We start from the raw sequence: 21,237 nt of genomic DNA on the forward strand, positions 1-21,237 counted from the left end.
CGATCCTCTCAGGCTGTAGCTCAAGTCGCTGAGATACTAATGGGGTCGAGTGTTGTGAGTTTTCCGGGGGGGGCATGGCGCAGTGGTATCCGCCGGATGGACAATCTTGAGAGCTGACGACTGCCCCAGTCTTGGCGATCAAATACCCCCCCTGGTGTTGGAACCTCAATGACTTTCAAGAGATCTTGACAGAAAGTGACCAAGGTTTGGTTGTCCAAACCATTCGTGCCATGTTAATGTTTGAGGGTATTGGTGCGCGTTGGGGTAGTGACGGTCGGTAAGGAGAGGCTGCATGATGCTTTCAATGAGCACGGCTTGGAGATAGCGATCTAGCAACCTCAGCCAAGATTTAATGTGAATCATTGCTTTGATAGAATTCTCTACAATTCTAATATCCGACCTCTTCGTTTGTTAACAACGAAATGAGAAAGAGGGGGGAAAGCAAGACTTCTCGTTTCCGCGAATTTCCTCAATCATTCGTAGGAGGCCTATAGTTGCTGCCAACGTCTCGCCAAGCTGCCAATTGTCGTGGCACTTTACTCATCTCCAGAAAATCGCTCTCCTCTTGGGGCTGTGAAGTTCACAGCCTCAGCCCCTTGTATGAGATTGCAACAAGGAAAACTCAGGTATTTCCATGTCAGAATCAAATCTCTGCTCAGGATCAGTTTTGGAGAGTCTCGTCCGATTTGCGATTCGAAAGCAGCGCCCATCACCGAGTTTCGGTTCCGGGACCAAGCGGGTTTAAGACATCACGTGGGCCTAGGATGCCTCTTCGCATTGTACAGACAAGCGATGTGATGTAGATATAGCGATGGAAAACCAAGGTGAAATCGCGAGACAGGTTGGCCAATTGTATCGATACTGGTAGGGACCTCTATTCTCAGTATCAGGTGGATTTTTTCGGACGAATTGAGATTTAGCATTGATCTTGACCAACATCGCAACATTAGTGCTAGTCTGTTGGTTACACTATTCTACACTAACAGCGACCGGTACAGTTAGTTGGGGCAGACTTCGTAGAGACAACCTTGAACCGCCATGGCTTTGCCCACAATCCGGGCCTTCTCGTATGGGCCTCGCCGTCGGGTTGGGCAAAGACCGGAGCCAATCTCGGCTCGACATTGCCGTGTGGTAGTAGTATTGAATCGCTAGATGCTGATTACTGTGCAGATAGCAGCCGTGCATTCTTTTTTTCACGGGGCTACCCCTGAGCTATGCATAGAGTTATGCTTTGGAGCGGGGTCGCACATTCTGCCCGATTCAGACCCCTTGAGCTTCTTTTCCTCTGACAGCACGCTGTGAATCTGTGAGTACATAAAAGGGAATAGGGCAGAGGAAGCAGTGAAGATACTCGTATAGCCGCCGTGCGTGCCGCCCAACCCAAGACTGATTTGTCCAAGCCGGGCACTCGTAGTGGATTCAACTGGGTCTCGTCTCGTTTCACAGGAGGGGTCTTCCGTCTCTGGGCCGCAGGTTCGCGCACAAGAAGGACGAGGAGAGGATCAGTCACCCAGTCGTGGGCTATCATGCCAGTCTTTAGGCAACCGAATATCACCTTTGGGGCAGTGCAGGAAACGAAAACGACCCTTCATTGGAGCGCGGACGGCGCGGACCAACGCTGCTAGAGCTGCCAGAGAGCTGTCAGGGCTGCCAAAGTTGTCACGGACTCATGGTTTGCTCCCCCCTCCCAGCGTGCCATCCCTCCTCAGCTTGACAAGGGGGAAGAGAGGTACCGGCATTGGCTGGACAGGAACGGCCGGCTTGGGCCGTTCTTGGTGCCACGGCGGCCCATAGGCCCCGTATCCCATACGCAGGTACGGCGGCTGGAATGTGATGGGATTGGATGTGTGATCGTCGTGGGCATTCCATCTCACATCATCTTCAGGTGGAAGAGCCGCCAAGCTGTCACTGGCCAGTGATTTTGCATTCTCGCCTCCTCTCCTCTCCATAGATACGGTATGGTACTACTACCACTATCTACTATCTACTAACGTGCTAACTACTAACTACCAGCTAGCCCCTGGATTCGGACTGACTCTCCTTTTCTTGCCGCCGTTGGAGAAGGCGTTGGAGGCGCTGGAACATGGACCAGAACTCTAGGGAAAGACACTCTGCTGCCGCTACAGAGTCTCGGTCTGTCGATTGTTTCCGTACGAGCAAGAGCTCGAGCTTGGCTTGAACTGTTCAGGCCCACATCCAAGCTTGCTTCGCCTCCCCAGCTATGCCGGTTATGTACAAAGTGCAACGAGGGGACACGAATAAGGGAGCGGCAATGTCACTGACGGATCGAGGATGTGCACAAACCGAACGGGAAATTGAAGCTTGGCAACAAACCACCCTTTTTTTCGTACCTTTCTGACTCTCGTCGACAATCTATCGGGTCTCTCTCTCGTTTAATCTATCCGTAGAAGAGCGACCGTGTGCCCTGTCCCCCCCGTCCGAGTCTCTTTCGATCATGCAACGCTGTTTTCTGTCTATCCTTTAAACCATTGACGTCGGATTTCCAGTAAAGACAACGAGGAGCAATTCGACGTCGAAGGGGAAGAATCCTCTCACTCCCTTCGTCTCTTCTTTCCCCCCTCTCCCCCCTTGCCCACCAGTTGCCCCCTTCCACTCTTTCAGGGGACAACCGTGGAACCTTAATTGGACCCTTTTTGAGCTCATCGGATGATTCTGCACTGCGTCCAACCATCGTGAGTAGAGACACACTCTCGCACACGCACATACCGAAGGGGACACAAGAGAAAGAAAGCTTGAAGCTTCAAACGTCGTCATCGTAGGGTGCTTCCAATCGCAAGCTGACGATGCCTGCGACCAGACATCTCTGACGGGAAACAACATACATTCAACAAACACACATTCGTTACTACTAAACTAAAGCAATAATCATGAAGCTCACCCAAGTCGCTCCTTTTCTCATCTACACCCTCCTCGCCGCTTTCCTCCCCTCCTCCGCATACGCCGACCGCATCCTCCAGTCCTCGTCCCTCAACAACTGCCAAAAGAAATCCGACTTCTCTGCCAGTCTATTCAATGTCGTCGTCTCCGCCAACAATGGCTCCGTCATGGCAAACATCGCCGCCGTCGTCTCGGTCGAAGGCAAGGCCGTCTTTGACGTCGCCCTGCGCATCTACGGCTACGAGTACCTCAAGATGACGATAGACCCGTGCACCATGGACCTCCAAGGCCTCTGCCCTATGAAGCCCGGCAAGATCGACATGGAGTTCTCGTTCGAAATCGGCGACAAGCTCGACCAGGTGCCTGGCATCGCCTACACCATCCCCGACCTCGACGCCACCATCCGCGCCATCGTCAACCTCACCGATACGAACACGACCGTCGCCTGCGTCGAGGCAGACTTTTCCAACGGCAAGACCGTCGATCTAGTAGGCGTCAAATGGGCCACCGCCGTCATCGCCGGCCTCGGTCTCGGGTCTGCCGGCATCATCTCCGCCATGGGCCACACCGATGCCGCCGCACATCTCGCAGCGAACGCGCTCTCCCTGTTCGGATACTTCCAGGCCCAGGCTTTTGTCGGTCTCTCGGGTGTCGATATGCCGCCCATCGTGCAGGCCTGGACACAGAACTTTCAGTGGTCCATGGGTGTCGTCAGACTGGGTTGGATGCAGACGCTATGCACATGGTACCAGCGCTCGACGGGCGGCGAGGCGGCGCGACTATTCGATTCATTGAGCGGCATCTCGGTGCAGGTCTCGAAACGCTCTCTCGAAATCGTCAACAGTATCGGCCCTGTCAAGCGCGGCCTCAACGCCCTTGCGAAGCGTGCAAACATCCTCCAGGACAACGGCTCCTACATCGTGTACGGCATCCAGCGCGTAGCCTTCAGGGCAAAGATCGAATCGACGAACCTGTTCCTCACCGGTCTCATCGTCTACTGCTTCTTCATAATCTTCACCGTTCTCATCATCGCAGCGTTCCGATACGGTACCGAAATCGCCGTGAAGCAGGGATGGTCTAAGAAGGACCGCTTCGTCGAGTTCCGCCGCGACTGGAAGACCACCCTCAAGGGCGTCCTGTTCCGCCTCAACCTCATCGGGTTCCCGCAAATCGCCGTCCTGTGCCTGTGGGAATTCACCCAGATCGACTCGGCCGCCCTCGTCGTCCTGGCCGTTTTCTTCTTCCTCGGCACCCTCTTTACGCTCATCTGGGCCTCGTGGAAGGTGATTCTGATCGCGAAGCAGTCCATTCTCACCCATCAGAACCCCGCACACGTTCTTTTCTCTAATCCTCAGATCATCAACAAATGGGGCTTTCTCTATGTCCAGTACCGCGCCTCTGCGTACTACTTCATTATCCCCTTCATCGCCTACATCTTCCTGAAGTCTGCCGTCATCGCGTTCGGTCAAAAGGCCGGCGTCGCCCAGGCCATCGCCCTCATTGTCATCGAAGCCGCCGCCCTGATCGCCGTCAGCGTCCTCAAGCCTTTCATGGACAAGAGCACAAACTCCTTCAACATCTCCATCTACGCCATCAACTTCATCAACTCCGTCTTCCTCCTCATCTTCACAAACGTCTTCGACACCCCTGGCATCGTCGTCGGCGCCGTCGGCGTAGTCCTCTTCGTCGTAAACGTCATCTTCGCCTTTGTCCTCCTCCTCATGGTCCTCATCTCCAGCGTCCTCGTCTTCTGGCGCGTAAAGGGCCAACCGACCGGCACGGGCCCTACGCAGCTCAACGATCCCTCCATCCTCGCAAAGGGTGACCGCACCGAGGGCAAGTCGCTCCTCGATCTCGACGAAGACGACAAGGTGAACCCGTACCGCCGCGAGTCGCTGCGCTACGGCGAGGAGAAGGCCACCGAGAGTGGCATGAGCCTGCACGTGTCCACGTCGAATCTCAACAGCCGTGGGGATACCCACGAAATGTCATATCTACCCTCGCCGGGCTCCAGGCCTGCCGTGAGCCCGTCGGTACCCATGTTCCCCGCCGACCGCTCATTACGATCTCAAAGTCCGGCCCCGCCGCGGTCACCGGCGAGCGATTTCCCGCCGCCGAGTCCGTTTGGGAACGGATCTGCGCGCAGTATCCATGAGTTTCGATCCCAAAACAACAATAGGTGAGTTGTCCTTAATTCCGACATGTTTTTTGCCCGACCTTTGCTAACTTAACACGCACAGTCCATGGCAGCGCGGTGCTGGATATGATCATTGAGGATTACAGATAATAAGGGCACATCCGCCAGACGTTCATCTTATCTCTCTTTCCTTCTTCTTCTCGTTACCGTTTACATCACACTTTTCCGGGGCGTTATATTAGAGTCTCATCTGGAAACCTGCATCAGCAAGCGTGCATAGAAAAGAACACTATCTACTTTGTATAATCGGACGTACTTGACGAGGTTTCCTCGGAAAGCCACATCTATGGACTTCCGCGGGATTATTCGCCTGTATGCCTAGACTTGAGAAAGCTTAGGCTAATCAATTGAAAAGACCCATGAACTGATCTCTTGCTGGTGGCCGACCATTTAGTATTCTAGCACCGGACAGTCCCGACTGCTCATCCTATATTCGCGGTGTATCAACCACGGTAGCTGTCGAGTCAAGGTAGTTCTCGGTGGGAAATACGTAGAAGAGCAGTAGCGATAAGCTTTGGGCATAAGCCTCCTCATCGGTTCAGCGCGTTAAGTACTTCTTCGTAATAGTTCCAGGAAGAGTGACACCATAGCTTCGTAATGCTTGAATATCGTGCATAATGAAGTCATGCATCATTCTTAATGCGGCTTTCGCATGTCTTATAACTTTGCTGGAGCTTAGGAGACTTTTCTCCGGTTCGATGAAGACGTGACCCGCAATCTCGTCGGTGAAACTCGCCCGACCTGTGATCATTGGCAACTTGAGCACTGCTGGGCGATGTTTGCTCCCGCAATTCCCACATGTTGACCCATTAGTTGGCGTCACTGTAGACACACATGTGCCGCGATAGTGAAGCTCGATACACGCAATGCGGGTCACGAAACTACTGCTATTGCAAAGAGTTGAGGAGATATAGATGAGATCATGAGGTTGTCGAATTGAAACGGGGTTGAAGTTTCCGGTTGCGTATGTGACACAGTAGTTCTGAGAGTTTGAAATTAAGAACCAGAATGAGATTATGACGCTGTCTTCTGGTTGTAAGATACTGGTATTTAAGCTTCTCGACATCACTGTTCATCTCCAAGAAACCCGCATTTCCAAACATGCCTCAATGTCAGCCTCAAGCCGACACCTTCAGTACGTCATGTTCCAGCTTAACGGCCAAGCCCAGATACTGACGATGAACAGAGGAGCCCTCCAGCAAAGCCGAGGCCAAGCAGCAGATGGCAGAGCAGCAATAGGAGGAGAGGAAAGAACACTCCAATAGTGGTGCGAACACGCAGACGGGTCACCATGCAAACATTGTCAAGGAACCTAAGCAAGACTGAGGAATCATTCCTTGGGAAAACATCAAGACATATAAAGCGGTTTTGTACCCTTTTGACAATTTATCTTCTCTCGATCATCTTTCTCCATGCTAATGATGTCGATCTGAATGTTGAAATGAAGTCAGTAAGGGAATACTCCCGTAATATTGCGATTCACCGATATAGTCGAGTAATGATTGACATCATTTTGAATCCTTCTAATCTCTAAGTCTTCCTCAAGAGTGTTGCTGTATTGAATGTCAGTTGGCTTCGGGCTGACGTCCTCGGGAAATTCTACACTTATTACCCACGTAACCTATTACCTTGACCCGCCTAGACCAGTCCGAGGTCCTTCCCGTAACAGCTACAACAATTCCATTCGGACTTGGCATTTTGTACTCTAGAACAGATACGATTGCAGGATTGAGAAATGACTGGATATTATACGTTGCCGACCATGTTGTGGTTGTGCCAAGCATAATCCTGCGATCCTTCAATTGCACCTTCCTTGATCAGACAAGCTTCGTGTAAGACCAAGACTAAGGCTCAGATTGTATTACATTATAAGTAAGCACAGAGGACGTCCTCCTTGTCGTCCTTCCATCAGCTGATGTGCTTGAATATAACCTGCAACCGAACATCTGCCTCTAAATCTCTTTTGCGAGAACTTGTGACACCTGACCTCGACTTTCGCTTACCACCCTTTCTCCAAAGACTTGACTTTTCAAATATTGTAAGCGTTGCAGACCATCACCCACTTTTCCCTCTATCTTCAACTCACAGCTCAGTATCTCGAGTTTCAACATGGTAAAGATCAGCCTTGCTGTTCTTGTTGCTGCGGCGTCAGTTGCCTTCGCCGCTCCTGAGGCCATTAGCGCTCGCCAAGCTGCGGGGTGCCAGCCTGCCGATACCGTCTGCCGTGATGGCTGGGCCTGGTGTTGCAGTGGCTCGACTTGCTACGAGTTTGCCCCTCCTACGGCCTGCTGAGAGGGGGAGCACATTGATTGAGAATTTGAGATGATATGAAATGGTCATGCTAGTTAGGATAGGACTTGTGGCATCTGCTGAGGGGATGTCGTGGAGATGCTTTAGTTGAGAGATTTTACTCATGTATGGAATGGGAAACACCCTGCACGATTGCAATAATCAACGAAATATCTTTAGTCCTGGTTTTGACCATAAAATACAAACGACACGAGAGCTCATCGATGTCTTCATGTTACAATCATGCTACGAGGACCCCCAAGACAACCCTGGTCTGTATCATGACCCACGTATGTAAATGCCACAAACAAGGACAAAGTCACGCAGGAAGATCGGTCAAGCGAGCCAGGAAGCTCTTTCTATACATCTCTAACTCACGCGACGGGCTTTTGAGCAAAGAAGACGTTTGCTGGGAAAATGCCGCCCTGCTCAGTCATCTCCTTTGTGTATCTCTCCTCCAAATTTGTATAAATTGCCGGATCCATGTCTGGGACCAACACTGCGTTCATGGTCAGTAAGGTGAAACATATGACAATGACAACTTGTGTCTCGCCAACTTACTTTGGGTGTTCTTGGTGACAAGGGGGATCGTGTGCATGAAAGGCTCGATAGAAGACTTGATAGCTGCCTCATCCCCATGAACTTTACCAATCCCACACTCAACTCGCTCAACCCTGACGTTCTGTAGGCCGGCCATCTTCATAGCCTCTGGAATCTTGGACGCGTAGTTGCGATCCATCCCTTGCTTTTCAAACATGGACCCAATGATGTGAATGAGATCTTTGAGAGATTGGGGCTGGTTTGGCTGGCTTGGAGTAATGTCCAGCTCCATAACCTGCAGCCAGCCTCCCGGAACCAACGTATCTTGCATCAGTTAGACTAGAGCACGCGCGTAACTAACCAGGCCGCAGCCCGAACCAAAATAGTGAACACCCCACGACTTACTGGCCAGGTTCGCCACCGCCTGCTCAACGCCGGACCGGTGGGCGCTGTGGAGAACGTTGCGAACGTGGGTCAGATCGAACTGGCCCTTAAGATCCCCGGCCGGTGGATCGCAAACGTCGTGGGTTACGTAGTGGATGTTGCCCTGAGCTGACGTGGGCAGGAAAATGGTTGAAACATCGGCGCCGACCATGTGCGCGGATGGTGGAACCTGCTTCTGCAGGTCCCGTAGCAGTGTTCCTGTGATGTCGCGTATCAGAAGACCAATTCACAGTGCAGAGGGAGGTTGGAATACCGTCAGCGCAACCCATGTCGAGGATCTTGATGCCGTCCTTCTTGGTATCAACCGGCGCGAAAACGATCTTATCCTTGAGGCACATCTGGATCCAATGATGCTGGACTTGTAAGCGCGTCAGCTCGGCCTGGACATCGCCTACCATGGCCAGATACTGGTTGTCGGCCTGGCCATTCTGTCCCTTTTGGCTACTCATATTGGCAGTTGTTCTAAGAAAGAGGTATACAATGCGATGGAGAATTTGATTTTTATGCTTTAAAACCTGAAGCCATTGAGAACTACACGGAGGTTGAGATCATTAAATGAATCTCCATCGTCCCATTTTCAATCGATCACAAGCTCCCCAGTGTCTGCTGGGCATATTTCATCGGCAAAAATTGACAATCAGGCAAGCTCTTTATCTACACTGAAGTTTAAAGGCTATTCTGGAAGGCAGTTGTAAAGGCGGTATAAGATCTAGATTTCGCAGACTTCCGCATTTGGCTCACTCCGAGTTATGCATAATGTCTAGAAGGCTTCGGCATGAAATCGAGTCACTGGCTGACAGGTCTACTCAGCAACAATCAAAGGCTAAAATTCTGTTGACAGGATTCAGGAAACAGAAGGGAAGCTGTAAAGGCCGAACAAGCGAGCTTCGCGTATCAATCGCGTGACGATAGCGATAGCGATAGCGATGTTGGGCACGTCAAGTTACAGATATCACGAACACGATGACATCCGATAAGATCAGTAATATTCGGTCTCCAATGATGAGCGCGGCTGGACGAGCTCGTGCGATTCGAATGTGGCGGCTGATAGATGGATGCAGGGCGGATGACGGCGTCGGTATGTTCTGGAACTTGACGTGAGGGAGGGTAGGGACGGAGTTGCGGGTTCTAGGTGCGGGCCATCGCCCATGTTTGCTTCTCCGAGACACAATTAAACATGTGTCTGCCAGCTTGGGCCACGCAGCAGATTACAACCAGTCGCGAGTTGTACGGAAGCAAGAACGTGGAGAACTACCGAGGTTTGTTTCTTCTGGTACGAGTATCTACTAGCTGATGCCAGGAGGATGGATGGATAGATTGATGATTGATGTTCAGTATCCGTAATTGACTTCGGGAATAAAGGCCCGCCGGGCGTGCTCACACTCGGGACTCCGTGGGCCGTCCGGCGTCTCCCCGGCGAAGATCAGGAACGAGAACGACTGAAGACCCGGACACATCGATGTCATTCTTCGGGCGATCCAAGTAAAGTAGTTTCTTCAAGGGCCTCTCATGCAACCCAACTCGATGCCGTGATTTTGGAGGGGGGGACAGATAGGTTACAACACTGTGTCACATCGGCCGAGCCAAGCGGGCGATCCATGCTCCTGCGACGTGCGTATCTGCGTATACTTGAAACAGTTAGGCCCAATCTTGAGTTAAATAAGCAAAGTCACGCCATCCCTGGTGTAGCGTGCAAAGAGCCCAGGGTTGCAACACGGTAGTCTACAGAGGGAGATAGGCACATCTTTAATGACAGGAAGGGAGACAGGGCTCAAGAGGCACAGCTGTGAGCCAAGCAAACATTTACTGTAGGGCTGTTTCCATGTCTCTATTGCAAATCTTTCTGTGCATGGCGAGCTTCCTTAAGCGAGTCAGTCTAGCTGATCCCGCTCCCACCTTCCTGCAATGACCGTCCGAAGATCCGAATCTCTCATGCTCATTGGCTCCACTTCAAGACAGTCAAGGTTTGATGATTGATTGAGACTGTCACAATCTTACAGAGTACAGACAGGAACACTCACACAGTCATCACAGTCACATCAGTCCGTGGCTGTTGGTGTGCCGTGCCGTGCCGGGCCTTTTTAATAAGCCTCGGAGACCCCTCATCCCACCACCAGCAAAGTGTTTCGTGTTCCTGCGTTCGTGTCCATCAGTCCCTACGACATCGACGAGAGTGTTCGGTTGAGCTGTCCTGCCTCGCCTTCGAGTTGACCTCGACAAACAGACACATCCATTCCTTTGACGAAAACACAGGACCGATAATAGCTCGACGCCGTTTTCCACACACAAGATGAAGACATCCATTGCTTACATCATCGCCGCGGCCCTCTTCGGAGCTACGCAGGCTGCCATCACCCCGATGAACAACATCATTCGCCACGAGTACAACCTCAACGCCAGAGCCGGCGTTCACGGCAACATTGAGAGAGACGAGCCTGCTATTGCCCCCGAGGGCGATGTTCTGCAGCCTATCGTCTAAAGAGTCAGCGCCTTTTCCCAAAGACAAACACTACACGAGCAATTAACGTCGCCCCGTTTTCTATCGGACACGGGTCCGAGACGGTTCACTTTCTACCCCGCGGCTCTGGCCCCCAATACTGAGGGCCTGACACCACGAACCACTTTCAACTTCAATTCTACGCATGCTTTCAGACATGCGATCTAGGGTACAACGACGAGGAGTTTGGGCGGAGAATGAGACAGGAAGTGGGCGTTTGGAAGGTTCTTTTTGATCGGGACGGAAAACATTTGGAGGACGGGAGCAAGACCTAGGGATCGGAAGGACTCAGGGTTGGCAATGACATTCAAAGGCAAGAAGGGGAACGCCGGTTCAACGGATTGAAGCCACGATGAATGCAAACTTTTCAAGATGAACCCCTACTTCTCTGCGTGCACATCTTGATGATCCTTTTACCCCACGGACTCGGTAATGAGGCAGTCGATCACCTGGTGAACTCCCACGTGTAGTTCCACACCTGATGCCCATCAACGATAAGCTCATAGTCTACCCTCCAACGGCCCTCCTCTGACGTGTCAAACGACACTCGACCAAACTTTGAATTTCCCCACGGATGCGAGTACACGGAAATGTCCGTGTCCTCAATCTGTCTATGGAACCGATCGAAGGGTTCATAGAACTGGTTCAAGGGCGAGGTGGAAAATTCAATCACAGACTTACCACCCTTGTCGCTGGTGGGCGGAAAGATCGTCGTTGCGTGCTCATGCCGGTCCTGGTCAAAAAAGAAGCAAAAAATTAGCTCAAGCAAACTATTGAAATTTCTAGCAAAGTCGATCAAACGGAGACCAGCTTACCCCACTCAAGATGATAACTCCGTCCGTTTGTCTCATCATCTCCAAGATCATGTCTCTCTCCCACAGATATCCCGACCAGCTATCGGCCGAATCGGGACCCCTCCAATTTCGCGTGAATGGGACGCTGCTAACCACAACTTTCCACGATTTTTCTGTTTCAAGCCACTCTCGCAAGTCATCGAGCTGCGCCGTGCCAAGCATCGTCTTTGCAGGCCCGTCGGCCATGTTTTCAGCCGATCGATAGCGCCGCGTGTCTAGGACGAAAAACGAAACGTCGCCTCGGGGGAAGGTGTAGTGTGTTTTACCGACGCCATACTGCGAGGGGGGGTTCGCGTGCCCTTGATAAGACCAATATGGCCTCATGGCGGATTGGTAGAGACCCGTCTCATTCGACGCCCAGTCGTTGATGATCTCGTGGTCGTCGTAGACGTGCAGCCACGGCGTGGATCGGAGCGCGGGTGACCAGCTGGGCGAGGCATAGACTTGGCGGTACGAGGTGGTGTAGTGCTCTGGTGACCAGCCGAGGGCCACGGGCAGGTCGATGTAGATGAAGTCGCCTAGGAAGAGCATCATGTCTGGCTGGTTCGCTGAGACATGCTGGTCTAGGTACTCCAGCCCTTTGATGCGCAAGCCATGATCGAAAGGGCTGTAGGGATAAAAGGGCTTGATGCAGCTGGTTGAGATGAGACTCCATCGCTTGGGCGAGAGGGCTGCGGTCCTGAAGGACCCGGCGTGACTGGCATTGGTGGTGTAGGTGTACGGCGTGTCTGGCTCAAGCCCGTCGAGCAGAAATGTTCCCGTGTGGTCATTTAGGTCAGTGATCAAAATTGTCTGCGACATGGTAGCCTGGCTATCTTCATTGGAAGGAGCCCAACTGATATTGACGTAAATTGTTGAGAGAGCTGGCGCTCTTATCACGATCCGCGCCGTGCTTTCATCCACATAGCCCAGCCGAGAGAAAGAGAGATCGTGGCTCTGGTGGAGTAGGCTTCCTCTGTAGATGAAGTCCCAAACGGATCCTAGTGACAGGATATTGAGCAGAACCGTAACCGAAGATGCAACGGGTGATGAACGATCAACCCAGCCCAAGAGCAGGAGCAGCCATGAGTGATGTCTCCTCGTAGCCCGTCTCGAATTGGGCAATAGGCATCTGATGAGTAAAGCAATTGTGTATAACGCACAACTCCCATAGATGCGACTTAGGTATCTTCTCCCGAGGGGATGCTGCTTGATCGTCAGAGTAAAGCTCATCAACCGCTTGATGAAAGAATCATGGGACGTGATGGAACTCACGAATCTTGTGAATAAGATTGTCATCAACCTAAGACTGAGAGTTGCTACTGCCAAAATGGCCTCTAAAACGCCACCGAGAACCATTCTGATGTCTTCGCGATGTGGCAATGGTGAGTTTGCTAGGTGGTCGTGATGAGTTCGATATCTTCGGTGCCTCTCAGAACTCATGAGACCATACACCGAGTTTAGATCGACTCCAAGCACAGGCAAGAAAGACCGTCCAAGAAAGCTCGTTCAAAGATAAACTTTCCACTCAACCCTGCTGCTATGTGATGGACCCGGGACCACGGTCATGGTAAGGATCCAAAGCGGGCTTGAGGGATGAACGCTTTCCTCATCAAGATGCAATCATTCTTCCAGTTGTCTAAACACGTGCTATGCCACAGGTATTACTCTTGGTCGGATGATTCGATCGCAAGATGGATCCCTCAAGCCGTGATCCCGAGACAAGTGCATCTTCTCACTCGGAAAGAGTCCCTTATCACTGCCCGGAAGACAAGAGTGGCGTCCGGGAGCTTGTCGGTGGACCACGGGAACGGGGCCCCACTCCGATGGACGTCTTAGACGATCGCATTCCAGCACGTGGGCATCGGAGGCCCATGGGATGACCAGTTTTCTTCCTCCGAAGGCGGAAATCTACCGTTAAGAAACGTTGACGGCCAAGCTCCGAGCACAAACTTCATGGGCTAATCAAAGCTTGTTCCTACGGCGTCGGCAACATACAGTTGTTGTCTTGACTGGAATACGGCAACTGCGACTCGTTTTTTCAGAGAGCACCCGCTGATTGCCACATTTCGGGCATCTTCCGGGCGTTTTTGCCGTGACGCCTTGGAAATGACTTCTACTGTGGTGTTCAATTCAGTGCACGTGGTTGGCATGGCGCATCGAATGGTTGAGAGAACTATTGTGTTTCCTGTAAATGCCGATAGTTCGGTAAAATGCGCTTGGGCGAGGATGAGTCTGAATGGAAAACCGCAACAGTTTGATCCTTCGAGTGTGTGGCTTCTGGACCCATATGCGTCCAAAGAACTTGGTCGAAAACAAGGATTCCACGTGGGAGCTTGCGACGCACTCGTAACGAACTTACACCAGACATCCGCAGTACTTATAGACAGGCGGTCCACAATCCAGGGGGGGCTTTTGTAACAGTACATTTCCAAATCATTATTGAACTCACACTCATCCATCATGGAGTCTTCGCCAGACTCAGTATTTGACACTATTGACGATGCCACCAATAAGGATATAGGAGTCATAGTGTCTTCTCAAAGTGATGGTTCGTTATCTCAGGAGCCTACTTCTCCAGCCAGAACCGCTGGGAAGCTCGACGTGCTGGTTCAGGGTGTGGCATTGTTTTCAGATGGATACAACATCCAGATCATCGGATACATGAACACTGTTCTGGCTAAGCTGTGAGTCTGCCACGTGAGCGCTAGCAATGCTGTTGGAAAATATGTTCCACTGACAAATTTCAACAGTTATCCGACACAGATGACGAACGCAGTGAAGACTAGGCTTTCCAACTCCATTCTCATTGGCGACATTTTTGGCATGCTCATCTTTGGTCTATGCATTGACAAATTTGGCCGGCGAGTTGGAATTATTCTGACTACTCTCTTCTTGGTTTTGGTAATTTTTCACCTGACAAGCGACCACTGCCAATGGGGCCGAAAGCGTTTACTGATAGCCACTCAGGGTATCGTGATTGCCACTGCTGCCCATGGAGCCTCTATCGAGGGCATGTTTTGGATGATGGTCATAGGCCGCGGTGTTGCGGGTGTCGGTGCTGGTAAGCTGCCTGTGCCAGCCATATCGATAGCTTGAAGACTAACAGCGATGTAGGAGGAGAGTACACAGTCTGCACCTCGCAGGCTCTGGAGTGTGCCGACAGCACAGAGGCCATGCGAAGGAAACGCGGAATGCTTGTCGCCGTCTCCACGAACGCTGCTATCATCTCTGGCTTTGTCGGATCCAGTATCGTCTCTTTGATCGTCATCGCGGCTTACAATGGCCAGGCCAGTGATGGCATCTGGCGCATATGCTTCGGAATCGGGATCTTTGTCAGTCAAATCATACCAACCTGAGATACAGGTACGACATGGACTAACAATCAACCAGCTTCCGTTGGCTATATTCTTCTTCCGGCTACGACTCGTCGATTCACAGCAGTACCAGAAACACGCCATTCAGCGCAACATACCGTATCGTCTCGCTATCAAGTTCTACTGGAAGCCACTCCTCGGATGCTGCAGCGCATGGTTTCTTTACGACGCCGTCGTGTACCCCTTTAACCTACTTGCACCAACGCTGGTATCAGGCTTCTCTTCTCAGCAGACAATGATCCAGTCAATTGGCTGGTCCGCCCTTATCAATGCCTTTGCCCTTCCAGGCGCCTTCATCGGCGCGATGCTGATGGACCGCATCGGCCGTCGCCAAACTTACGCCCTCGGGTGGTCCATTGTCTGCGTTTTGGGCTTCGCCATCGGTGGCAGCATGATTCAACTCAATAATATCTTCCCGCTTTTCGTCACCCTCTACGGCCTGTTTCAGACTTTCCTGTCCGTCGGTCCTGGAGATTGCAATTTCCTAGTATCGAGCGAGTCCTTTCCCACGCCGCTCAGAGGCCACTTTCTGGGCTTCGCGGCTGCTGTGGGCAAGGCAGGCGCTGCTATCGGCACGACTGCGCTTAGTGCAGCGCTTGCAAGCTTTGATGAGAAGCTGAAGGGACAGCAGGCAATATTCCTCATTGGGAGTGGCATTTCGGTCGTCGGTACTCTATGTGTGTGGTTCCTGATCCCAGACGTAAGTTCCTCTTTGATTCTCGATTTCATACCTTTCAGCAGCCCTTTCTGACTTTTGGCCAGGCTCCCAAGCATCTGGAAGATGAAGATGTTCGTTTCAAGAAGTATCTTGAAGCCAATGGCTACGACACTAGTCAGATGGGACTCAAGGCGTGATCTCGGTCCAGGCTGTTGGAATTACTTAAGAAAGCCTGAGAAGGGGATGTGTCCTTACATCCCACCGAAATTGGACTCAGAATGATAAATAACATATAAGTATGCCAGAACTAATCTTCCACTTCTTTTAGCTGAAGTGAGGATATTTCAGAAGCAAGGTCGTCGTATCTTTGTCGGACATGATCGATGGGTTTCTTTCGATGCGAACAACCGTAAGGTCTAACTTTCAACAATGGTTCTCATTGAGACCGAGAGTATCCTGGAAGTATTTTCCAACGTTTGCATTGGTGCCAGCTCAGCATATGTTCTCAACAACAGACTCACTCTGAGACCTAAAGATATTGGCAACCTTCTCTCATAGGTATTGGAGCCTTGCCTTTGGCCGCTGCAACGCGGCCAATGACACCGTGAGCTCGTGCTTTTCGGTGGGTAACACCGTTGAACACGATCGGCGCGATTAAGCTAGCTACGGGGATGGCTTCCGTGGTAAGATTAGCGGCATGGACAAACGGCATGGTGAAGCTGCATTAGCCTGCGGAGGACCGCCAGCGGCCGCCATCTATGGAAGATACAGGGGTAGAAAACTTCAGTAAGCGAGACGCAGATCCGTCAGCAAAAAGACAAGAAGATGATGATGCCTCGATTCATATCGTGTTCTGACAAGTGCTTCTCTCTCTAGCATTCCACGAAAATGCATTCTCTGTTGGCGGTAAAGTGCTTGGCCATCCTGGCATTGAGCGACAGTTACGCGACTGGATTGTCAACCGTCAGATGGAATGCCAGAGACCTGCACACGGTGCCGACCTCGAATGGACCGATTACAGGCCACCCGGCGTCAAACAGCTCCGATGTTCTCGAGTTTCTCGGCATTCCCTATGGAAAGCCTCCAGTCGGCGACTTGCGGTTTGCTCCACCGCAGAGGTTCGCAGGGAACGGGTCGTATGAGGCATCTAATTTCGGCTTCGACTGCCCACTTTCGCCCTCTCGCCAAGTCGATTACCCGGACATGACTCCTCAAGCGCAACGCATCATTGGATACTTTGCTTCTGCTGCTGGGACGCCTCAAAGTGAGGACTGCTTGACGTTGAACGTCTGGACAAAGCCTACAGGCAATGCTCTGACAGCCGCCAAACCAGTCATTGTCTTCTTCTACGGTGGGCGTAAGTGACCAGAATCTGCAATACTCTGAGTCAGGCAATTCACTAACGAGATTTGTTAGGCTTTGCCATTGGCAACACGAACAGCCCTTTCTACAATGGAAAGTACTTCGCGGATGCTCAGGACGTTGTCATAGTCACAGTCAACTATCGTATCAACGTCTTCGGGTTCCCCGGGGCCCCGGGTCAGCCTCAGAACCTTGGCTTGATGGACCAACGTACGGCCGTGGAATGGGTCCGCGACAACATTGCCGGCTTCGGAGGAGACCCGGCAAAGATCACCATCGCGGGCCAATCCTCCGGTGGTGTAGCTGTGGACTACTGGTCATACGCTTACATCAAAGATCCCATCATCAACGGTCTCATCGCACCGTCTGGGAATGCATTTAGCTTTCCGCTCAACAGCCCAAATGTAACTGCGCGGAATTGGAATACTGTAGTGGCGGCTGTGAACTGTACTAATACCACCGACTCTATGGGATGCATGCGAAGTCGGAAATGGGAGGACATCAAAGCTGCTGCCGCTGCTATCAGGCCGGCGTCTTCTAGCAGTGTTCTTCGAGGTATTCCACCATTCTACCCTTCGGTAGACAACAAGACTGTCTTTCCTGACTATATGTTCTTGACAAAATCTGGCAAATTTGCCAAACTGGTGAGTGTCCAGCATCCTGTCTTTACCACTGATCTCCTAGAGAGGTATCTAATCATCAAGTTGTAGCCAATTCTCTTTGGAAACAACAACAATGAAGATGGTTACTACAGAATTCCAGCATATGGCAATAGCGTTGTCCCGACTCCGGCACAAGTTGAATCATTTCTACTGGAATCCTTCACTTGTCCAAACTCACACCAAGGCCAGGCACGTTTGGATTGTAAAGTTCCGGCGTGGGTATACCGCTACTTTGGAGATTGGGATAACACACGACTCTTTCCGACAAGTGGGGCATATCACGGTGTCGATCTGCACATGATATTCGGCGCGTCTGGGGACGTGAGTGGGATCCAGCCGTCAGATGCCCAGAGGAAGACGACCGCACTTATGCAGAGCGCTTGGGCAACTTTCGCCAATGATCCAGTCGATGGTTTGAGTTCAGTCCTCGGGTGGCCGAAATTCGACCCGAACGAGGAATCACTGGTTCTTCTGGCAGTTGACAATGACCCTGAGCCTCAGTTCGTCAAGCCAAGCACGTACGATGCGCCGTGTTCAACGATCACCTTGGGAGCGTTGGGAACTACGACACCCTCTTCCTGAGCTTTGATCACTCACTGTGGCTCCAATGTGTTGTATTTGCAGCATTGGTAGTTCAAAGGTGCACATTCGGAAGTCAAGTAGTCAAGTTTCAATACGACTGGATGAGACATTGTAATTATTAAATTTTACACATCTCCTAGTCGCTCAAATAAGGTGATTTCAACTTCCCGCAGTACCTTACTTCAGTACTTCAGACCTGATGCCTTCCAAGATCCTCTCTCCCACGGTCCGCAATACTCTATTTCTACACTCAGTAGACATAGAAGTTGGAGGCATTGGGGTCGGCCTCTCTCTTCTTGCGGTTAGTGCGCATCAACGCAAACCTCATGCCCCAGGCGCAGATAACAACTCCGATAGAGAATCCAATGCTAGCAAGCATGGCAGTCAAGAATCGAGGCTTGTCAGAGTCGGGCCAGAGATAGGGGGTGTAGATGCTGGCTGCGTTTCCAAGAGTATTGGCCATGGCGATGGCAACTGCCTTCTTTTCGTCGGTTTGACCGAGAACTGACGAGGTCCAGCCGAGAATCAAGTTGTTCACCTGTCAAGTATTTAGTACACTGTGCGGAAAGGACTGAAGTTGTTTCCACTTACGCCATATGTAGCTCCAACAAATAGCATGATACCTGTTGCTCAACGTTAGCATTCAATTACTGAGCAAGTGTGAGATAGAGAAGTGCTCGAGGCTTCTTACCGGTGTAACGAACTCCCATGTTAAGAGACGAAACTCCCATGACGAAACCGATGCAAAAAATAAGCTTGCTAATGGTAATGTGCCACGTTCGCTCGTTGTACTTTCCAGATGACCAAGGGACCAGAACGGAGAAGAAGGCGGAGAAGACGTAGGGCGGGCAGGTCAGCACGAGACTGACGGTGGTGTTGTAACCGAGTGTCGAGACAACAGTCTGCATGACGAAAGTCAGTCTAGGGTTCCGTGAAAAGCATTAGATTCTGTGAAGGAAGGAGGCACATACGGGCAAAAAGTTCTTGAATCCGTTCGCTGAGAGATGGAGGTTATCCATGAGACAGAAGACCCATGTTCGCCAATCGGTGCAGGCCTCCCGAAGACCCGTCCAGACACTGGTGCCCTCGCGACGGTCGGTGGTATCGTTGTAGATTCGGGTGTGAGCCAGCTGGCGCTCCTCTTCTGTCAACCAGCGGGTCTTAAGGGGGCTATCAGGCAAGAGGAAGAAGGCAAGAATGGCGACAAGGATGGAGACGGCTCCTTGGATGATGAAGAGCCTGCATTGGACGCGATCAGAGAACTACATTTCGAAAAGCTTTGGGGCGAAAATAGCCAGGGATGCCCATTAGGAGACTTACCATTGCCATCCAGAGAGACCCTTAACGCCTTGCATTCCCGAGAAAATGGGAGCTGCAATGAGCCCAGAGAAAGCGCTAGCGGCCATGTTGCCGGTATAAAAGATAGCCATGCGGGTTGAGATCTCCTTCCTGGTGTAGAACATGCTAAGCATGTAAAGCGCACCGGGGTAGAACTATCATCTGATGTCAGGGAAAACTCGATTTCGAGGGTTGAACTAAGTTCTTACCGGAGCCTCGGTAATTCCAAGCAGGAAGCGACAGCCCAGCATCGTTCCGAAGTCGTGGCACTTGTAGGTCAATAGACTAACAATGGACCAGGCCATCATGAAACCTTGAGGTGACCACAGTAAGTACTTGTTTCGCTCGCTGTCTATGGGCCATCTTACCAGCCATGTAATATGAAGGGCGAACTCGGTTGAGGATCATGTTGGAAGGAACTTGTCCGCAAAGGTATCCGACGAATAGGATGGAGACACATGTGTTGTATTGTGTGCCTTTGAGTTTGAGGTCCTTGTCCAAGTGATTGAGTTTGCCGTTAATCATCGCATTTCGGTCGAGGAAATTGAGGAAGTACATCAACCAGAGGATGGGCTGTTTCATTTTCGGTCAGCTTCATGTCGTTCTGGGAAGAATCGTGATTCTTTTGACTTACCAGGATGTACCAGTCGATCTTCTTCACCAAGGCAATCTCCTTCGGGTCTGTCTTAGTGTGTGCACCGAACTCATCGACCTTCTCAATAACGGGCTGCTTCATGAGAGCGGGGTCGTCGGTAGTCAAGACATGCTCCATCTGGTTGACGGCAACCTTCTCTTGTGGAGAGACAGGCCTCTCGTTATGCGCCATTTCTGTCTTGTATGTTGTAAGCGTAGCCGCACTCGCCGGGAAAACGAATAATCGCCTAAGGAGCAGTGATGGGCAATCAAAGAAATAATAGGTTGAACAGATTTCCAGCCGGCGAACCTTCTTCAATGTCTGGAAGTGAAGGGTGGTCGTCCTCTGAGTCCGTGGGCTGAAGACTCAAGGTTGGATCAAGGTTCGAGGAAGCTCAGATATATACCCTCAAATCCTACCTCGCAATCACAACCTTCGTTCGGCCGGCAAGACGTTCGCAGCCATCTTCTCGGGTCAATAAGCGCGGAGGCAGATGAGCATAATCGGTGGAGAAACAACTTGCATCCCCCATGGGGTAAATGGGGTACGACCGTACGACGGCTTTTCCGCGAAGTGCGAAGTGCGGAGTGCGGGGGAAGGGGAAGCAGGCCAAGACTTTGGGAAGAGCTGTTCACAATCCGAACCAGAACTCGCATATTTAGTCTGGAGGCGCCCCTTTCAAGTCTCGGCGGACGGGGACTAAAATTGATTAGCACCTTGGCCTGCCTCTCAGGCTTCTGGGCTCCCGTAGAGCCAAGGTCGAAAACCAAAGTTCATTCTTACGACCCGGGATGCCTCTCTCCTTCACAACCATGTCGTTGTCGCTAGATCTCAAGCTGTTGTCCGCAGTACTACTCCTTCGACGCTATCAAAGAAATGCCTGCCTGCTAGGAAGTTAGGCAATGATTAAGGCTTCCTTAAGAGTT

At 51.4% G+C, this 21,237-nt stretch overlaps 8 protein-coding genes across 8 annotated transcripts; 5 read left to right on the forward strand and 3 right to left on the reverse strand.

Annotated features, from left to right (window-relative positions):
• Positions 1-2,888: 2,888 nt before the first annotated feature.
• On the forward strand, positions 2,889-5,172 carry BDP55DRAFT_555177 (uncharacterized protein; the record flags this gene model as incomplete). The annotated part of the gene is made up of 2 exons (XM_060569464.1): positions 2,889-5,077; positions 5,139-5,172. The coding sequence occupies 2 exons, from the start codon at positions 2,889-2,891 to the stop codon at positions 5,170-5,172; spliced, it is 2,223 nt and encodes a 740-aa protein (XP_060428036.1).
• An 874-nt stretch (positions 5,173-6,046) lies between these two features.
• BDP55DRAFT_769823 (uncharacterized protein) lies at positions 6,047-6,637 on the forward strand. Its single transcript, XM_060581073.1, has 2 exons — positions 6,047-6,230; positions 6,282-6,637. Exon 2 carries the CDS (start codon positions 6,387-6,389, stop codon positions 6,627-6,629), a length of 243 nt encoding a protein of 80 aa, XP_060428037.1. The 5' UTR covers positions 6,047-6,230; positions 6,282-6,386; the 3' UTR covers positions 6,630-6,637.
• Positions 6,638-7,758: 1,121 nt separating this feature from the next.
• On the reverse strand, positions 7,759-9,288 carry BDP55DRAFT_747244 (methyltransferase; the record flags this gene model as incomplete). Its single annotated transcript, XM_060580568.1, has 4 exons — positions 8,622-9,288; positions 8,330-8,566; positions 7,946-8,248; positions 7,759-7,883 (listed from the first exon to the last, which is right to left on the reverse strand). The coding sequence occupies exons 1-4, from the start codon at positions 8,815-8,817 to the stop codon at positions 7,759-7,761; spliced, it is 861 nt and encodes a 286-aa protein (XP_060428038.1). The 5' UTR covers positions 8,818-9,288.
• Positions 9,289-10,273: 985 nt separating this feature from the next.
• Positions 10,274-10,847, forward strand: BDP55DRAFT_730176 (uncharacterized protein; the record flags this gene model as incomplete). The annotated part of the gene is made up of 2 exons (XM_060579658.1): positions 10,274-10,332; positions 10,622-10,847. 2 exons carry the CDS (start codon positions 10,274-10,276, stop codon positions 10,845-10,847), a joined length of 285 nt encoding a protein of 94 aa, XP_060428039.1.
• Positions 10,848-11,310: 463 nt separating this feature from the next.
• BDP55DRAFT_555261 (PhoD-like phosphatase-domain-containing protein) lies at positions 11,311-13,057 on the reverse strand (the record flags this gene model as incomplete). Its single annotated transcript, XM_060569474.1, has 3 exons — positions 11,311-11,598; positions 11,681-12,904; positions 12,974-13,057. The coding sequence occupies 3 exons, from the start codon at positions 13,055-13,057 to the stop codon at positions 11,311-11,313; spliced, it is 1,596 nt and encodes a 531-aa protein (XP_060428040.1).
• A 1,062-nt stretch (positions 13,058-14,119) lies between these two features.
• Positions 14,120-16,300, forward strand: BDP55DRAFT_613348 (major facilitator superfamily domain-containing protein). The gene is made up of 6 exons (XM_060571224.1): positions 14,120-14,385; positions 14,452-14,602; positions 14,669-14,762; positions 14,816-15,033; positions 15,092-15,775; positions 15,838-16,300. Exons 1-6 carry the CDS (start codon positions 14,162-14,164, stop codon positions 15,928-15,930), a joined length of 1,464 nt encoding a protein of 487 aa, XP_060428041.1. The 5' UTR covers positions 14,120-14,161; the 3' UTR covers positions 15,931-16,300.
• Positions 16,301-16,621: 321 nt separating this feature from the next.
• BDP55DRAFT_555401 (carboxylesterase) lies at positions 16,622-18,339 on the forward strand (the record flags this gene model as incomplete). The annotated part of the gene is made up of 3 exons (XM_060569492.1): positions 16,622-17,090; positions 17,150-17,739; positions 17,806-18,339. The coding sequence occupies 3 exons, from the start codon at positions 16,622-16,624 to the stop codon at positions 18,337-18,339; spliced, it is 1,593 nt and encodes a 530-aa protein (XP_060428042.1).
• Positions 18,340-18,461: 122 nt separating this feature from the next.
• Positions 18,462-20,595, reverse strand: BDP55DRAFT_196686 (MFS transporter). Its single transcript, XM_060565917.1, has 8 exons — positions 20,312-20,595; positions 20,046-20,250; positions 19,887-19,990; positions 19,660-19,832; positions 19,311-19,578; positions 19,031-19,241; positions 18,931-18,962; positions 18,462-18,877 (listed from the first exon to the last, which is right to left on the reverse strand). The coding sequence occupies exons 1-8, from the start codon at positions 20,501-20,503 to the stop codon at positions 18,590-18,592; spliced, it is 1,473 nt and encodes a 490-aa protein (XP_060428043.1). The 5' UTR covers positions 20,504-20,595; the 3' UTR covers positions 18,462-18,589.
• Between the last annotated feature and the right edge of the window lie 642 nt (positions 20,596-21,237).

This window comes from Colletotrichum godetiae (assembly GCF_030913485.1).
Source record: "Colletotrichum godetiae strain CBS 193.32 chromosome Unknown BDP55scaffold_28, whole genome shotgun sequence".
NCBI classification, from domain to species: Eukaryota; Fungi; Ascomycota; class Sordariomycetes; order Glomerellales; family Glomerellaceae; genus Colletotrichum; species Colletotrichum godetiae.

Coding starts and splice junctions, on each gene's coding strand:
- BDP55DRAFT_769823 (XM_060581073.1), top strand. CDS start 6,387: ATGCAAACATTGTCAAGGAACCTAAGCAAGACTGAGGAATCATTCCTT.
- BDP55DRAFT_613348 (XM_060571224.1), top strand. CDS start 14,162: ATGGAGTCTTCGCCAGACTCAGTATTTGACACTATTGACGATGCCACC. Junction 14,603..14,668: donor CTACTCTCTTCTTGGTTTTG/GTAATTTTTCAC, acceptor ATAGCCACTCAG/GGTATCGTGATTGCCACTGC. Junction 14,763..14,815: donor TGTTGCGGGTGTCGGTGCTG/GTAAGCTGCCTG, acceptor ACAGCGATGTAG/GAGGAGAGTACACAGTCTGC.
- BDP55DRAFT_196686 (XM_060565917.1), bottom strand. CDS start 20,503: ATGGCGCATAACGAGAGGCCTGTCTCTCCACAAGAGAAGGTTGCCGTC. Junction 19,991..20,045: donor CCCTTCATATTACATGGCTG/GTAAGATGGCCC, acceptor GGTCACCTCAAG/GTTTCATGATGGCCTGGTCC. Junction 19,833..19,886: donor TTGGAATTACCGAGGCTCCG/GTAAGAACTTAG, acceptor ATCAGATGATAG/TTCTACCCCGGTGCGCTTTA.